The 15,279-nt window shown below is 40.2% G+C and overlaps 2 protein-coding genes across 2 annotated transcripts in view; one reads left to right on the top strand and one right to left on the bottom strand.

Annotated features, from left to right (window-relative positions):
- The window catches only part of RIOK1 (RIO kinase 1), a 33,604-nt gene extending 29,728 nt beyond the window's left edge, over window positions 1-3,876 (bottom strand). The window contains exons 1-2 of the mRNA XM_036255932.1: window positions 3,729-3,876; window positions 843-1,044 (exon numbers count right to left, since the gene is read on the bottom strand). Coding sequence (XP_036111825.1) covers window positions 843-1,044; window positions 3,729-3,799 — 273 coding nt within the window. The 5' untranslated portion in view covers window positions 3,800-3,876. The remainder of the gene's footprint in view (window positions 1-842; window positions 1,045-3,728) is intronic.
- Window positions 3,877-5,673: 1,797 nt separating this feature from the next.
- The window catches only part of CAGE1 (cancer antigen 1), a 39,348-nt gene continuing 29,742 nt past the window's right edge, over window positions 5,674-15,279 (top strand). Inside the window, exons 1-4 of the mRNA XM_036257038.1 lie at window positions 5,674-5,704; window positions 6,879-7,075; window positions 9,197-9,284; window positions 12,032-12,552. Coding sequence (XP_036112931.1) covers window positions 5,689-5,704; window positions 6,879-7,075; window positions 9,197-9,284; window positions 12,032-12,552 — 822 coding nt within the window. The 5' untranslated portion in view covers window positions 5,674-5,688. The remainder of the gene's footprint in view (window positions 5,705-6,878; window positions 7,076-9,196; window positions 9,285-12,031; window positions 12,553-15,279) is intronic.

Raw genomic sequence — 15,279 nt, 5'->3', positions numbered from 1 at the left:
GTGGGAATGCAGATTGGTGCAACCACTGTGGAAAACAGTATGGAGTTTCCTTAAAAAATTAAAAATGGAACTGCCTTAAGACCCAGCTTAAGGAATTCCCACTTCTAGGAATATATCCGAAGAAACCTGAAACACTAATTGAAAAAAAATATACATGCACCCCTATGTTCACTGCAGCGTTATTTTAAAAAGCCAATATTTGGAAGCAGCCCAAGTGCCCATCAGTAGATACATGGATAAAAAAGCTGTGGTTCATTCACACAAGAGAATACTACTCAGCCATAAAAAAGAAGGAAATCTTATCTTTTGTGACCACATGGATAGACCTGGAGAGTATTATGCTAAGTGAAATAGCCAGTCAGAGAAAGATAAGTACCATATGATTTCACTTATATGTGGAATCTAATGAATAAAATGAACTAAGAAACAAAATAGAAACAGACTCATAGATACAGAGAACAGACTGAAACCTATCAGAAGGGAGGGAGGTTGTAGGGCTGGATGAAAAAGGTGAAGGGATTAAGCAAAGGAAAAATAATTCACAGACACAGACAACAGTATGGTCACCAGAGGGAAAGGGGGACAGGGGAGGTAGAAGAGGGTAAAAGGGTAATAAATGGTAATGGAAGAAGACATGACTTGGGGTGATGAGCACACAATATAATATACAGATGATGTATTCTAGAACTGCACACCTGAAACCTATAAACCTATATAATTCTATTAACCACAGTCACCCCAATAAATTCAATTTAAAAAAGTAGACTCTCAAAAATAAATAAAAATAAATAAATAAATATAAGCAAACAACATAAAGATGTATAGAATCATTTATCAAATACCTGTGGGTTACGCCCTCCATTTGAGATATAACACTTGGTGAGTTTTCCAACTCCATCATCCCAGTCCCAATCATCGTCATCATCATAATCTTCCTCCTCATCTTCTATCTCACCTTCATATATCTTCTCATTCACATTATTTTGAAAGTCTTCAAACAGAATGCCATCTTCCTCTTTGATTGTCTTCAAGTCCATTTTTTCACTAGAAGTAACAATATTTTAGCATGTTTACACATATTCTAATTAGACTTACATATGTATTTATTTACAATACAATAGACTAAATATATACCAATAAAATCGGAAGGTTCCCTTACAACATATCACCAACAAAATTAATCTGCTATGTTCTCCTGTTTTTCAGAGTTCTGTTCCAGTTGTTTGCATATTCTCTAGGTCCTACTAAAAAAGTACATCAGGTATTAAACCCATCTCTACCCAAGTTAGAATTTATATTGCTATTTTCTCTGATGAATGAACCAGCTCTGATCAATACTCCAGTCCTGACTAGAAAAACTATTCAGAGCTGCTTTAAGAGAGGGTAAAAAAAAGCTTTCTGACAAAACTTGAGAATAAGTCTAAAGCAGCTTTACCTTGAATTCAATACTACTTTGCAACAAAAGAAGCTGTATTCAAGATTTGTGTTACACAAAGAACTTCAAATCACCTTTGTTCATGAAGGGAAGGAATGGTGAATATAAGCACCACAAATAAGAAAGTAGGCTGGATATAATTAAACAGAAGTAGGGATTGTCAAACCCAGAGAACATGCTCAGAGTAGTGAAAGCACAACTAATAGGGTTTGTTTTTGCCACATGAGTATTCAGACCAATTGTTACCGTATCTTCTTAATTTTTCAAAAGAAGCCAGGAATATGGATTTTTGTGTAAAATCTTCCACTTAACTGGCATATTCAATTTTATCAAAATATTGTGTGTACCAAACAATATGTCTGCAAATCAGATTCAACAGAGGTACTACTAAGAATGAGGACCGAAAACATATAAAACAATTAATAACATGCACTACCAGCTTAAGAAGTCAGATGTGAGTTTAAGTAAATTCAGATGATCAATCCTGACTTATTTATTAGCCGTGGTTTACAGGGCTCCAAATCTCCATGGAACAAATCATTATTAAACACCTACTATTTACTAGAATTTTATCAACATAACCCATAAATTGATGCTTCATTTGCTTATAACCTAGAGTGGCATATTAAAGTTATACCTTCTATAGTACCAGGGCTTCTCAATCTCGGCTGGCCAATTCTTTGTTGTGGGCAGTTGCCTTCTGCCTCATTGGATTGTTGGAGAATCTCTGGCCTCTACCTACCAGATGCCACTAGTGTAGCACCATCCCCAGTTGTGATGAACAAAATGTCTCTGAAATTGCCTAAATTTGGGGTTGGGGTGGGGGACAGAATCCACTGGATTATCTTTATAATACCCAGTGATGATGGTAAACCAGTGCACACTCACTACCATTAACCATTCAACAGCCACACTGATTGTGTTTCTTCTTCCCTTAGGCCTTTTGTATGCTCATGGGTAAACATAAATCTGGAATGTCCTCCTTATTTCTCTGGCTAAATCCTACTTATCCTTCCAGTAATAGTTTACTATTACTTGCTCAGGGAAAGCTTTCCTATTCTTTACCTATTTCTCCTTTGTACTACTTACCCAATTTTAATACAAATCATCTAATTATTTAATATGTTTTCCCCAAGGGGGGGCATCTATAATACTTTCAACAATAAAAATAATAATAATAATGTTTTCCCTGCTAGAGTGCAAGTTCTTTCAGAGTGGTGTTTACCAATGTATCCCTACCAACACTAGATCTGACACATAGAAAGAGATCAACATATATTTACTGAAAAATCTACAATTAATAAAATTTACATGCAATAAAGCCTTACTGTAAAGTAAAACCCATTTTCTTGAAATTCTGAAGTAATTGTTTCATTTTGCTTTTATGTAAGTTATCTTCAATTCCTTCTGCCTCATATCCCACATCCAATCTACCACCAAACTGTCACTTCTACCTCCAAAACATAACCCTATGACCCTACCTCTCATGTCCATCATCTCTGAACTGAATTACTTTATTACTTTTGTACTGCTTCCACTCTGCCTTCCAAAACCATCTTCTCCACAGCAGAGTGATTCCTTTAAATCGTAAATCAGATGTCATTCCCCTGTTAAAATCCCTCCTATGGCTCTCTAAGACGTAGACTATCTCAACTCCTTACCATCACTTGTAAGGCTCCACATGATCTGGCCCCTTCTCACTTCTGTATCTTTGGGTACCTACCTACCGATCTTCTCAACATCCTGTGCTGTGCTCCAGGCACAAGGCCTCTAGATCCTCCTTTCACAGCCAGGAGGGATCCCACCACAGCGACTCTGCACTTGCTGCAGTCCCTTCTTCCTGAATGGTTGTTCTCGCTCCTCTTCCCATTCTTGTCGGTCAGATATGGACTTAGCCCCTCCCTGACCAAATCATAGCTTAGTCTACCAACTGATTTAAATTGTTTGCAAAGTATATACTATCTGTTCTGTTGTTTTTAAAATACCTCCTTGTACTTAACTGTCTGCGCCCTCTCAAGCACAGGGTAAAATTCAGTGACACTTAGGGACTTTGTCTTGTTCATCACTTTCCCCAGGGTTGAGGACAGAACCTGGTACAAGTGGCTTCTCATGAACTCTGCCTTAAACCGGCACAAAATCGCCGCCGGGATGGAGGACGACGCGAGAGGCTGTGAGGAGGGCCCCAGAGAGATGAACTACCAGTCTCCCTCTAAACCGGTGTTAACGCCCCCAGGGATCGGCGGCGGCAGAGAGCAAAACCCCAACGGAGTGGGTGTCCTCAACCGCCTTCTACCTGTCGGAGGAGTCGGCGTCGTCGAACTGCCCCGGGACTACCCGACTCATCAGCAGCCGCCGGTAGTCCATGACGGAACGCGCAGAGCGTCAGCGCCGCCGGCGGTCGCTCGCCCTGAGCTGGGCCGGGAACCACGCCGACGGTTCAACTTCACGGCCCGTCCGCGGACGCCCGCCTCGCAAACAGCTCTGCAGTCCCTACGCCGACAGCGCGCGCCACGTGCTTTAAGGAATTAAGACCAACAGCCCTGGAACTGCGGCCCCTGCTCCAACGGAAGCCCCGCCCTGCCGGAAACGTGTTCTACCGGAAGTCCCGCCCTGCGCCCCGGATGAAAGCCTGGAGCTTGCGCTCAACGGTGCTTGAAGGGAACACACTCAAGTGTCGAGCTAAGTTGAGTCGCCGTCTTCGCTGAGCTTGGGCTCGCCGTTCCACCCGGAGCTTTTCGTTTCTGCACTCTGCTTTGTGTTTCCTCCCGTAGAAGGACGCGCCAGCCGGGCCATAGGTTGTTCGGCCTGGGGGCTCACAGCCACAGTACTTCCCCTCTGTAACGGACCTCGAAGGCCCCCTGGCCGCGTCCGGGTGCGCGGAGCCTGGCGCGCGCCGTCCCCGCCGAGGTTGGCCGGCGCGGCGGGAGGACGTCACACGGGAACGTTGCATCGCGCTTCCATCCAAACTGCGAGTTTTTAACAGCCACCGTGGGAAAGGTTGAAGTGTTCTCCCTCCCGCAGAACCGAGTGCGGGAGGGTGGAAGCACGAAGTCCTTACTGTGAACGTAAGCAGCTGTATGGACCCTGGAAGTGAGCACGCTTTTGGAATTAAAGAGTTTGCTGTATTATTTTGAGGTTAAAATGAGTCAAGTGCTTTTAGAAAGCTAGTTTGTCGTACGACTGAAAAGATCTTATAAACAAAACCTTAGAGTTTTGACTAGTAAGTCCACTGACACCTCTTTTTCCGGCAGAACTCACTCCTGAGTTCGTGCGGACCCCGCCCCCCAGCGCCGCGAGGTCTCGGCAGCCGCCCGGGAGGCAGGCGGGGCGGGGCGGCCGGCCAGTGGCACGTCTTTCAACGCCCGTCCAAAAAGGGCTTTAGAGTGTGCCTGGAATATCTATGGAAACATTTGAGTAAATATTTTAAAAGTTTAACATAAATCGGATAAGGTCAGAATGAAAGGGAAAAAGTAAGCCTAACTTAAAAGAAATTGGCAAGTTATGCCGTAAGAACAAAGTTGTAAACGTGTAATTAATTGGAAGTTTTGGGTTCACAGATTTAAGACAAGGCCCTTGCGTTTTTTGCACTTGGAAAACAAAAGGAATTTTTCAAACCCCTTCACCACAACCTAGGCAACATTTGTGTGTCTGGAAATAGGGAAAAGGCGAGCATAGGATTGGACCATTCACCAATCCTGACTAGCCTGCTAGGCTCAGTGGCATTTTTTTTTTTTTTTATTCTCACCCGAGGACATTTTTCCATTTTTTGTTCAGATAGAACGGGAGGGAGAGAGAGGAAGAGAGAGAGAGAGAAACATCGATGTGAAGGGACACATCGAGTGGCTGCCACCTGCACGACCAACCAGGGCCAGGGACAAACTGCAACCGAGGTACGTGCCCTTAGCGGGAACCGAACCCGGGTCTCTCTGTACCGCAGGCCGACACTCCAACCGCTGAGCCAAACCGGCCAGGGCTCAGTGGCATTTTTATACTTAACCAAAGTATAAGTATACTCTGCCTTCCTCTCTCTAAAATCTCTAAAGAAAAAAAAAAAATTTAAGTTTGAAAAAAATTAATTCTCAATAAATTATTTATTAATTTTATAATTCACTAAAATACTCCAGACAAATGGGTAGTGACTGTAGATGGAGAAGGTTTAATAGAAATAAATATTTGGAATGCAGGGTTTATTAAAAATATTGACTCTGGACAACACTGATCCGTTTGCTGTAGTGGGTATTGAAAAACCATAAATGGACTCCTCTGGAAGTATGTATAATCTGGAAGTAAGTGCAAACACTAACACCCTTAAAACAATGGTTAAGACTAAAGAGGTAAAATGAATAGGTACTGAATTGAGAGAAAGAGATTTAGACTAAAGATTTTGTAGGAATTTGAAAAATAGGTAAATGTGTAGATAGGAAGATTTTAGCAGAGAGAAACACTTGTCAGAGCATGACCTATTTGCAGGGAAGTGAGCCTGATCTTACTAGAGCAGAGGAGTACAGGCTAGGTCAAGTGGGTTCAGGCTGTGGAAGACCTAGAGAGTCAAGCAGAAGAATTTGAAGTCAGTGTGATGACATCCTTTCCACCCCCATTCCCTAAAAGAGCTGAGGAATCACAAGAATATGGACCCATGTGGTGACCTAAGGGATGGAAAGAAAGCATTAGTTATGAAAATCATTTTTAAAGGATAAATGGACAAGACTTATTAACTGAATAGCCCATGGACAATGAGGTAGAAGGATGCCAAGTTTTCTTTTATTTAAGTTTTCTTTATTGATTTTAGAGAAGAAGGGAGAAGGAGAGAGAGATAGAAACATTGATGTGAGAGAACATTGATTGGCCTCCTCCCACATGCCCCCCACTGGGGATTTGGCCCACAACCTGGGCATGTGTCCTGATAGGGAATTGAATCAGCAACCTCTTGGTGCATGGGTCAACGCTCAACCACTGAGCCACACTGGCCAGATGAAGGATGCCAAGTTTTCAAATCCCAAGAGCCTGAGAGAATAAGTGTGGCACACGGAAATGAGGGAAAATTGGTTTACAATGTTAGATTTGACTTTATACAGATATATTCAAATAGCAATTATCAAGAAATACAGTGTTTGGTGGAATCTAATAGGTTTCTGATAATATTTTGTGAATACCTTTTGGTTAAATAATTTAGCGATCCCTTCACCCTCTGGGTCCCAAGTCTTTTAGGTAATTTTCTTTTATTCAAATTAGTATTTACTACCAGACAACATTACCATGATGTACTTGAACCAAAAATTTTTATTTTTGCAATAACTTGACAAACGACATTTTAAAATGTAGGGCAATGAATTTTCCTGCTTTCTTAATGTGCATAGGGATTGGGGAAAAAAGCTTTTTGTTTGCGTATGCTAAAATACCTTAAAATTATGTTTTTTTAAAGAAGACTTCCATTATTCAACAGGTAGGAACAAGAACAATCAAGAAGTTTGGTCATCACCTTCAGATCCTATATATTTTGAAGTAGATGCTTCTCAAGAAAAATTAGAAACCATGTCAAAAGCGAATGCCATGAATTTCAGCAGGCTTTCTCAAAACTTAACTCACTCAGATTCTCCCTACTCTATGGAAACCATCAGTACTACTTCAAACTTTCCTCAGGTGTGTACTGAGTATGAGTTTTGGGCGGTACAGATGTATTTAGCATTCACATTGTGTTCCATATGAAAATTTATTTAAAAATATGAGGAACAGGCCTGGCCGGTTTAGCTGAGCGGTTAGAGCGTCGGCCTGTGGTCCAGAGAGACCCCGGTTCGGTTCCTGCTAAGGGCACATACCTCGGTTGCAGTTTATCCCCGGCTCTGGTTGGGTCATGCGGGAGGCAGCCACTCCATGTGTCCCTTTCACGTTGATGTCTCTCTCTCTCTCTCTCTCTCTCTCTCTCTCTCTCTCTCCCTTCCTCTCCCTCTCCCTCTCCCTCCCTCCCTCCCTCCCCCTCTCCCTCCCACTCTATCTGAACAAAAAATGGAAAAATGTCCTCGAGTGAGGATAAAAAATATATATTTATATGAGGAACAATAAATGAATCTCCAGTGGAAGCATAGAGGAGCGGAATAGTGTAACTGGTTTTCGAGAAAGGTAGAATTTACAAATAGAGTGTTAACACTGATCCTTTCTACCCTCTTCATAAAGTCTTATGAGTATAGCCAAGGGAAAGGGCTACAAAAACTCAGTGATAGAGTCAGGACAAGAACACAAGGAACCTGACATCTGGTCTATTTTCATTTTGGGGGAAAAAACAATGTGGTCCTAGTATTATGGTATCAATCAGGATCCAAGTTACTATGTACTGACTTGTAAAGAATGAATGCCTTAAATTATGTAAGGAAGTCCTCCCTCTTGGATTTCACCAACCATTTTATTCTTTATAGACTAAAAGAACAAAAGGCTTATTTTAGCTAAAAACAGTAAAATCATGTAAGACAAGAGTTAGAAGTAATCTCTGAAATTTAATGCGTAGTCGAGTCCTAAGAAGTTTGTGTCAATACATGTGAGTAGTGCTATTTTATTTTTCAATTATATTATTCCTAATACTTAAAAAATGTAAGTAGGAGAAATGATCTGAATTAGCAACAAGTCCAAAAAAAAGATAGTTATAAAATATAACTCAGCCCTGGCCGGTTTGGCTCAGCGGTTAGAGTGTCGGCCTGCGGTCCCAAGAGACCCGGGTTCGGTTCCCGCTGAGGGCATGTACCTCGGTTGCAGTTTGTCCCCGGCTCTGGTCAGTCGTGCGGGTGGCAGCCACTCGATGTGTCCCTTCACGTCGATGTTTCTCTCTCTCTCTGTTCCTCTCTCCCCCTCCTACTCTGCCTGAACAAAGGATGGAAAAATGTCCTCGGGTGAGGATTAAAAAAAAAATATATATATATATATAACTCAGTTTTGCCCTGGCCAGTTTGGCTCAGCGGTTAGAGCGTCGGCCTGCGGTCTGGAGAGACCCGGGTTCGGTTCCCGCTAAGGGCATGTACCTCAGTTGCAGTTTGTCCCTGGCCCTGGTTGGTCGTGCGGGTGGCAGCCACTCGATGTGTCCCTTTCACATCGATGTTTTCCTCTCTCTCTCTTCTCTCTCCCTCCCACTCTGTCTGTACAAAGAAAAAAAAGGAAAAATGTCCTCGGGTGAGGATAAAAAAAAAAAAAAAAACTTGAATAACAACTACCCTAATATTGAATAGACCAGATTTAACAAACATCCAAGAATTATCAGTAAGAGATATATAGGTTATCATATACCCTGTGTTTATAGGAACATGATTTGACTTACCAAAAAAACAAAGTATTAAAATAGTAATGTGCGGCCATTGTGGCTCAGTGGCTGAGCACTGACCCATGCACCAAGAGGTCGCTGGATCAATTCCCAGTCAGGGCACATGCCCAGATTATGGGCCAAATGCCCAGTGAGGGACATGCAGGAGGCAGCCAATTGATGTTCTTTCATCAATGTTTCTATCTTTCTCTCCCTCTCCCTTCCTTTCCCTCTAAAATCAATAAAGAAAAAAATAAAACAGCAAGATAATTATTTAACTCTCATTTAATTATGACTTTATTAACATGAGTTTACTAAAAAAGAGCTCAAATATACAGTGAGGAAAGATACTAGAAAGCACATTCTACATGTGCAACAAAAACTACGAACAAAAATTATATAGCAGTGTATGTATACCTTTAGGAGAGGCTTATGATGTTTGAAGTGTTAATATTAATGCCTTTTTATTATTAATACAGAATGAAATAAAGAATGTAAAAAAGGAAAATGAGTCTAAACTCATACTTTCTGAAGAAATTTATAGCACACTAGATGATTTGTTAGGTGGTGAGTATCTCTTTGTTGGACTAAGATTCTTTGTGTGTTCTGTAATAGTAATAATAATAAGAGCTAGGTACTGTGCTGAGCATTTTATATACATTATCACATTTAATCCATAAACAAGCCCATGAAATAGGGCTTTTTTTTTTTTTTTGTAAATAAGGGCTGTTTTTAATCCTCATTTTAAAGTTGAGAATAGTGAGGCTCAAGGAGTAACACAAGAAATGCAAACCATAATCAACACATTTGATTATGTGTTAAAATTTTTAAAATGTGTGTGTCCAAATTATAATCAACAAAGTGAAAAAACAAACCACAATCTAAGATACATGTTATGTATACAATTGACAAAGGATTGATATCCAAAATAAAGAACTCCAATCAGAAAGCAACACATATAATTCAATAGAAAAACAGGCAGCATATATGTATTAGTTTGCTAGAGCTGCCATAACAAAATACCACAGACTGGGTGGTTTCAGCAATTCAAATTTATATTCTCACAGTTCTGGAAGCTGGCAGTCCAAGATCAAGTGCCTGCAGAGTTGGTTTCTCCTGACACCTCTCAGATGGCCATCTTCTTGTGTTCTCTCATGACCTTTACTCTGTGCCTCCCTGGTGTCTCTCATAGGGACATCATACTGTATTAGAGCCCCACCATATGACCTCATCTAACCTTAATCACCTCCTTAAAAGCCCCACCTCCAAATATATGACATTCCAAGGTACTGGGGATTAAGCCTTCAACATGTGAATTTTGAGGAGTCACACAATTCAGTACCTAACAGCATCTAAGAGGCAGATCACAGAAAAGGAAACCTACATGACCATTAAATAACTAAAAAGATGTATATTAAAAAGATCACAAAAATGCCATTTCATACGTATCAGTTTGACATGTTAGAGGGATATAGAGTGAAGTATATACTACTAGTAGAAGTATAAATTGGTATAATCACTATAAAGACTAATTTTGCAGTATCCAGTAAAGTTGAAGATATATATTTTCTATAATCCAGCAATTCCACTTCCAGGTATATACCCAGAGCCTAAATAAAAATTCTTACATTAGTATATAAGAAAATGTGTATTAGTCCAGCCATTGTGGCTCAGTGGTTAAACGTCCACCCATGCACCAAGAGGTTGTCTGTTTGATTCCCAGTCAGGGCACATGCCGCTTGTGGGCCCGATCCCCAGTGGGGGGCATGCAGAAGGCGGCCAATCAGTGTTCTCTCTCATTGATGTTTCTATCTCTCTAAAATAAATAAAGGAAAAAAGTTTTATTTTTTTTTTTAAATGTGTATTACGATTTTCACTGTAGTGTTGTTTTTATTTTTATTTTATTTTATTTTTTTGGTAAGTGCCCCTAGTGAGAACCGAACCCAGGACTCTCTGGTCTGCAGGCCAATGCTCCAACTGCTGAGCCAAACCAGCCAGGGCTATAGTATTGTTTTTAATAGCAAAATTAAAAACATATGCCCAACAAAAAAAATAAAGTGTAATTCTTCTGTAGAATGAAATAGATCTGCCCTGGCCAGTTTGGCTCGGCGTTTAGAGCGTCGGCCTGCGGTCCGGAGAGACCTGGGTTTGGTTCCCACTAAGGGCACGTACTTCGGTTGCGGTTTGTCCCCGGCCCTGGTTGGTCATGCGGGTGGCAGCCACTCGATGTGTCCCTTCACGTCGATGTTTCTCTCTCTCTCTCCCTTCCTGTCTCTCCCTCCCATTCTATCTGTACAAAAAATGGAAAAATATCCTTGGGTGAGGATAAAAAAATAAAAAAGAATGAACTAGATCTGCATGTATTTACATGGCTAAGTATGAAAAGAAAAATTTTAAGTTACATACTGTTTTATATGGAGATATATATATCTCCATCCCTCTGGGGAGGGAGAAAGATAGATAGAAGGGAAGGATCATTAATTTTGTAACACTCTGTTTTGCCTTATTTGCTTCTGATTTTTAAAAATGTCTTAAATCTTTGTATAGCATATTGTATAGAAGTAGTATTCTAGAATCTTACCAGCTCTGTGATCTTAAGCAAGTGTTAACATCTCTTATGTTTGTTTCGTTATCTATAAAACAAGGATAATATCAGTACTAACTTCATGGGATTTTTTATGAGGTTAAACAAGTGTATGTTTATTTGCTATATACTGTTCACTGCACTTTTGTATTCTTTTGAAACATTTTATAATTAAAACATTTTAAAATTAACAGTACAACAAAAGAATCTCAAAGGTATCTTGGACTTTGTTGTAATGGCATTTGACCAGAATAATATAGAACAAGCTTTTCGTAGCAGTCATTTGAGAACGTTTTTCCCCATGTAAAAAGTTGTTTTGTTTTGTTTGCTAGCACAAAGCCATGCTAAAGTCCATTCAGTATGCTCTGGCCGGTGTGGCTCAGCGGTTAGAACATCAGCCCATGCACCAAAGGGTTGTGGTTTCCATTCCCAGTCAAGATCCTCAGCAGTCTGGGCACATGATGGAGGCAACTGATGGATATGTCTCTCTCACATCATCTCTCTCTCTCTCCCTCCTCCCCCCCTCCTCCCCACTTCCACTCTCTCTAAAAATTAATGGAAAAATTATCCTTGGGTGAGGATTAACAACAAAAATCCACTCAGTGCAAAAGGTTGAAATATATGTAATTCTTAAAAACGTTCGAAAGTGTATTTCATAAATGTTAATATAACTGTTAACATAAATTTATGGTCAGCTAATTCTTATTTTCTTCTATCTCTTTCTAATGAGATGTCAACAATGGAAATTACTCACAGGATGTACTAACTCAGCCAACTGACACCAGAATTTCTTCCTTCAGACAATGTGAACCCATTTCCAAATACCACCAGACAAAAGCATTTAATGATGAAATGATAACATTTCAAAATCTGACAGGTGGCTTACCTTACACAGAGAAGCCAGAATTGCAAAATCATGTATATAATTATGCAAAAGACAACAATATAAAGGAAGATTCATTGAGGGAAGAAAATTCAGTGGGAACTAACACTTCCACAAATGAAGACCAACTTGCTCATGAATGTGTCAGGCGACCTAGAAGCCCGCCTGTAATCCACTGCAATATAGAGACACTGAAATTCACGGAAATGTCCCCGCCTAAAGATACTGCCGAGGAATCTACCCTCAACTCTAGTCAACCTGAAAACTTTTTGTGTAATGAATATGTACACAGCAATATTGAAAACCCATTTTATAAAGAGAATAGCTTTAACCTGTATGATCTGAGAGCTGATTATAAAACAAAAGAGGTAAGATTTTTTATGGTCAGTACAGCCTGTAGAATATTGAGGGATGTGTTGGTTTTGTTTGTTTTTTTAAGTATCCTGTAGAATATTGAGGGATGTGTTGGTTTTGTTTGTTTGTTTTTTTAAGTATCCTGTAGAATATTGAGGGATGTGTTGGTTTTTTGTTTGTTTGTTTTCCTCACCCGAGGACATTTTTCCATTTTTTGTTTAGATAGAATGGGAGGGAGAGAGAGGAAGAGAGAGAGAAACATCGATGTGAAAGGGACACATTGAGTGGCTGCCACCCGCACGACCAACCAGGGCCGGGGACAAACTGCAACCAAGGTATGTGCCCTTAGCGGGAAACAAACCCGGGTCTCTCTGGACCGCAGGCCGATGCTCTAACCGCTGAGCCAAACCAGCCAGATCTTGTTTGTTTTTTAAGTATCCTGTAGAATATTGAGGGATTTGTTGGGTTGTTGTTTTTTTAAGTATATAATCTGAGACTTTTCCAAGTAGTGATAACTTATTTAATCAGCACAAGGGGAAAATACCTTTCTAGATCCTTATCAATTTAGAAACAGATTTTTTTCTTTTTTTCTTTTAATATTTTTTCTTTATTGATTTTAGAGAGAGAGGAAGGGAGAGGGAGAGAGAGAAACATCAATGAGAGAGAACATCGATTGGCCACCTTCTGCATGCCTCCCACTGGGAATTTGGCCCATAACCTGGGCATGTGCCCTGACCAGGAATCGAACCAGTGACCTCTTGGTACATGGGTCGATGCTCAACCAGTGAGCCATGCCAGCCGGACAGAGACAGATTTTTCTAATAAAATTAAGTCCATACTTGGAAATTAGCTCTGCCAGTGATAATTTCTTTGAGGATCAGGGCTCTGTCATACTTCTTATATACACCTTAGCATCTACAGGGTGCTTTGACTATAAGAAGCTTTTACATTTGATGAATTAAATTGGCTGGAACTCAGTTTACATTAAGAAAAAGGTTGGAAAGAGCAAGTAGTACAGAGGTATTAAAGCATTTGACAAGGAAAGTTTAAGATTTTTCTATCATGTGAGATGTCTGTTGACAAGCAAAAATTATTTTGTTACCAAAGTGAAAACATTAATTTCTCTCTTGATTTACTAACCCTGAGCATGCATGTAGTGTCCTAAGAGCACTGAAGATGCTAACAGTATAAATTCTATGTTCTCTGAACAACAAAATAAAATTTAAGAATTTGTGTGGGCAAGTAGAAATAATAAAAGAATAGCATAAACAATATCTTTTCATTGTGAGTTTGATGAGAAAAACTATGACTCTTATGTTCAATGTGCAAGTATAGCCAGTTTTTTTGTTCATTTATTCGAAAGCAGCATTTAAAGGAGTACTCTGTTTCCCTATGTTTGTTTCTGGAAAATAACATTTTAGAAATCTGTTTAATTAGGACTTCCCAAGATTATTCCTTCCTATTTCCATTGCATTTAGTCATTTATTCATTTAGTCAATAAATTCTTTCAGGATCTAATATGGGCTAGGCCCTGTGTTGTGTGTTGGTTTTATAATGGTTACACACACAAAAAAAAAGATGTGGATTTTGTTATCATGAAAATAACATCCTAGTAGAGGAGGTAGACATTAATAAAATCACACAAATAAATTAAGTTTTCAACTATGGTAAGCATCATGAATAAAAGTTACATATAAAGTAAATGTAAGTAAACATTTACAACTGTAAAATCTATATAACATAATATGTAAAATTGCATGTATACTTCAGCAATGGTTAGTGTGCAAATAAAAGTAAGATGGGTGTCTCACTGCCCTGGTCAGGGAGTTTGGAGAAGGCGTCGCTGGTATAGTGGGAATTGAACTGAGCTCTGAAAGATGAGTAGGAGTTAATTTAGTAACCAGGGGTGGGAGAGCATTTCATGCAGAAGTAATGTGGAAAAAACCTGTGGCTGCAGGGATCACGGTTCCTATTAGATCCTGAAGGAAGTCCAGGGTTGCTGGGTTGGAGGGAGTAAGAGGGATGAAGTAGATGAGGATGGAGAGATAGCCTGGGTCACATATCAAGATCAGATATTAGGACTTTTTGTAGGCTTCAGTAAGAATAGTTGTCTTTATCCCAGAACAATGACGAAACATTAAAATACAGAGGTCTGGCCCTGGCAGTTTTGCTCAGTGGCAGAGTGTCGGCCCAAGGACCAAAGGGTCTCAGGTTCGATTCCCGGTCAAAGGAACATACCTGGGTTGCAGGTTCAATCCCCGGCCCTAGTGGAGGTTGTGTGGGAGGCAACTAATCGATGTGTCTCACACATTGATGTTTCTCTCTTTCTCTGTCTCCCCCCCTACCCACCCTCCCTTCTACTTTATCTAAAAACCAATGGAAAAAAACCTCGGGTGAGGATTAACAAAAAAAAAAAAATACAGAGTCTGCCCTGGCTGGTGTGGCTTGGTTGGTTGGGGGTTGTCCAGGGCACCAAAAGTTTTCAAGCTTGATCCCCAGGAGGCAGCCAATCAATTTATGGCTCTCACATTGATGTTTCTCTTTCTCCCTCTCCCTTCCTCTCTCTCTAAAAATCAATAAAAAGAGAAATACAGAGGTCCAATATCTAAATTCTAGAAAGTTATGCAGTCCACTTCAGATATCTTTTCCTGGGTTTTTATGGCATACAACTTACTGTCCTTTCTTGAACCCCCCAAAACCTGTGGGCAGAAATCAATCACAAGACGTTTATCTGGCATTCT

Source organism: Molossus molossus, unplaced genomic scaffold (genome assembly GCF_014108415.1).
Source record: "Molossus molossus isolate mMolMol1 unplaced genomic scaffold, mMolMol1.p scaffold_m16_p_12, whole genome shotgun sequence".
NCBI lineage: Eukaryota > Metazoa > Chordata > Mammalia > Chiroptera > Molossidae > Molossus > Molossus molossus.
This window is presented reverse-complemented; position numbering and strand designations above follow the sequence as displayed.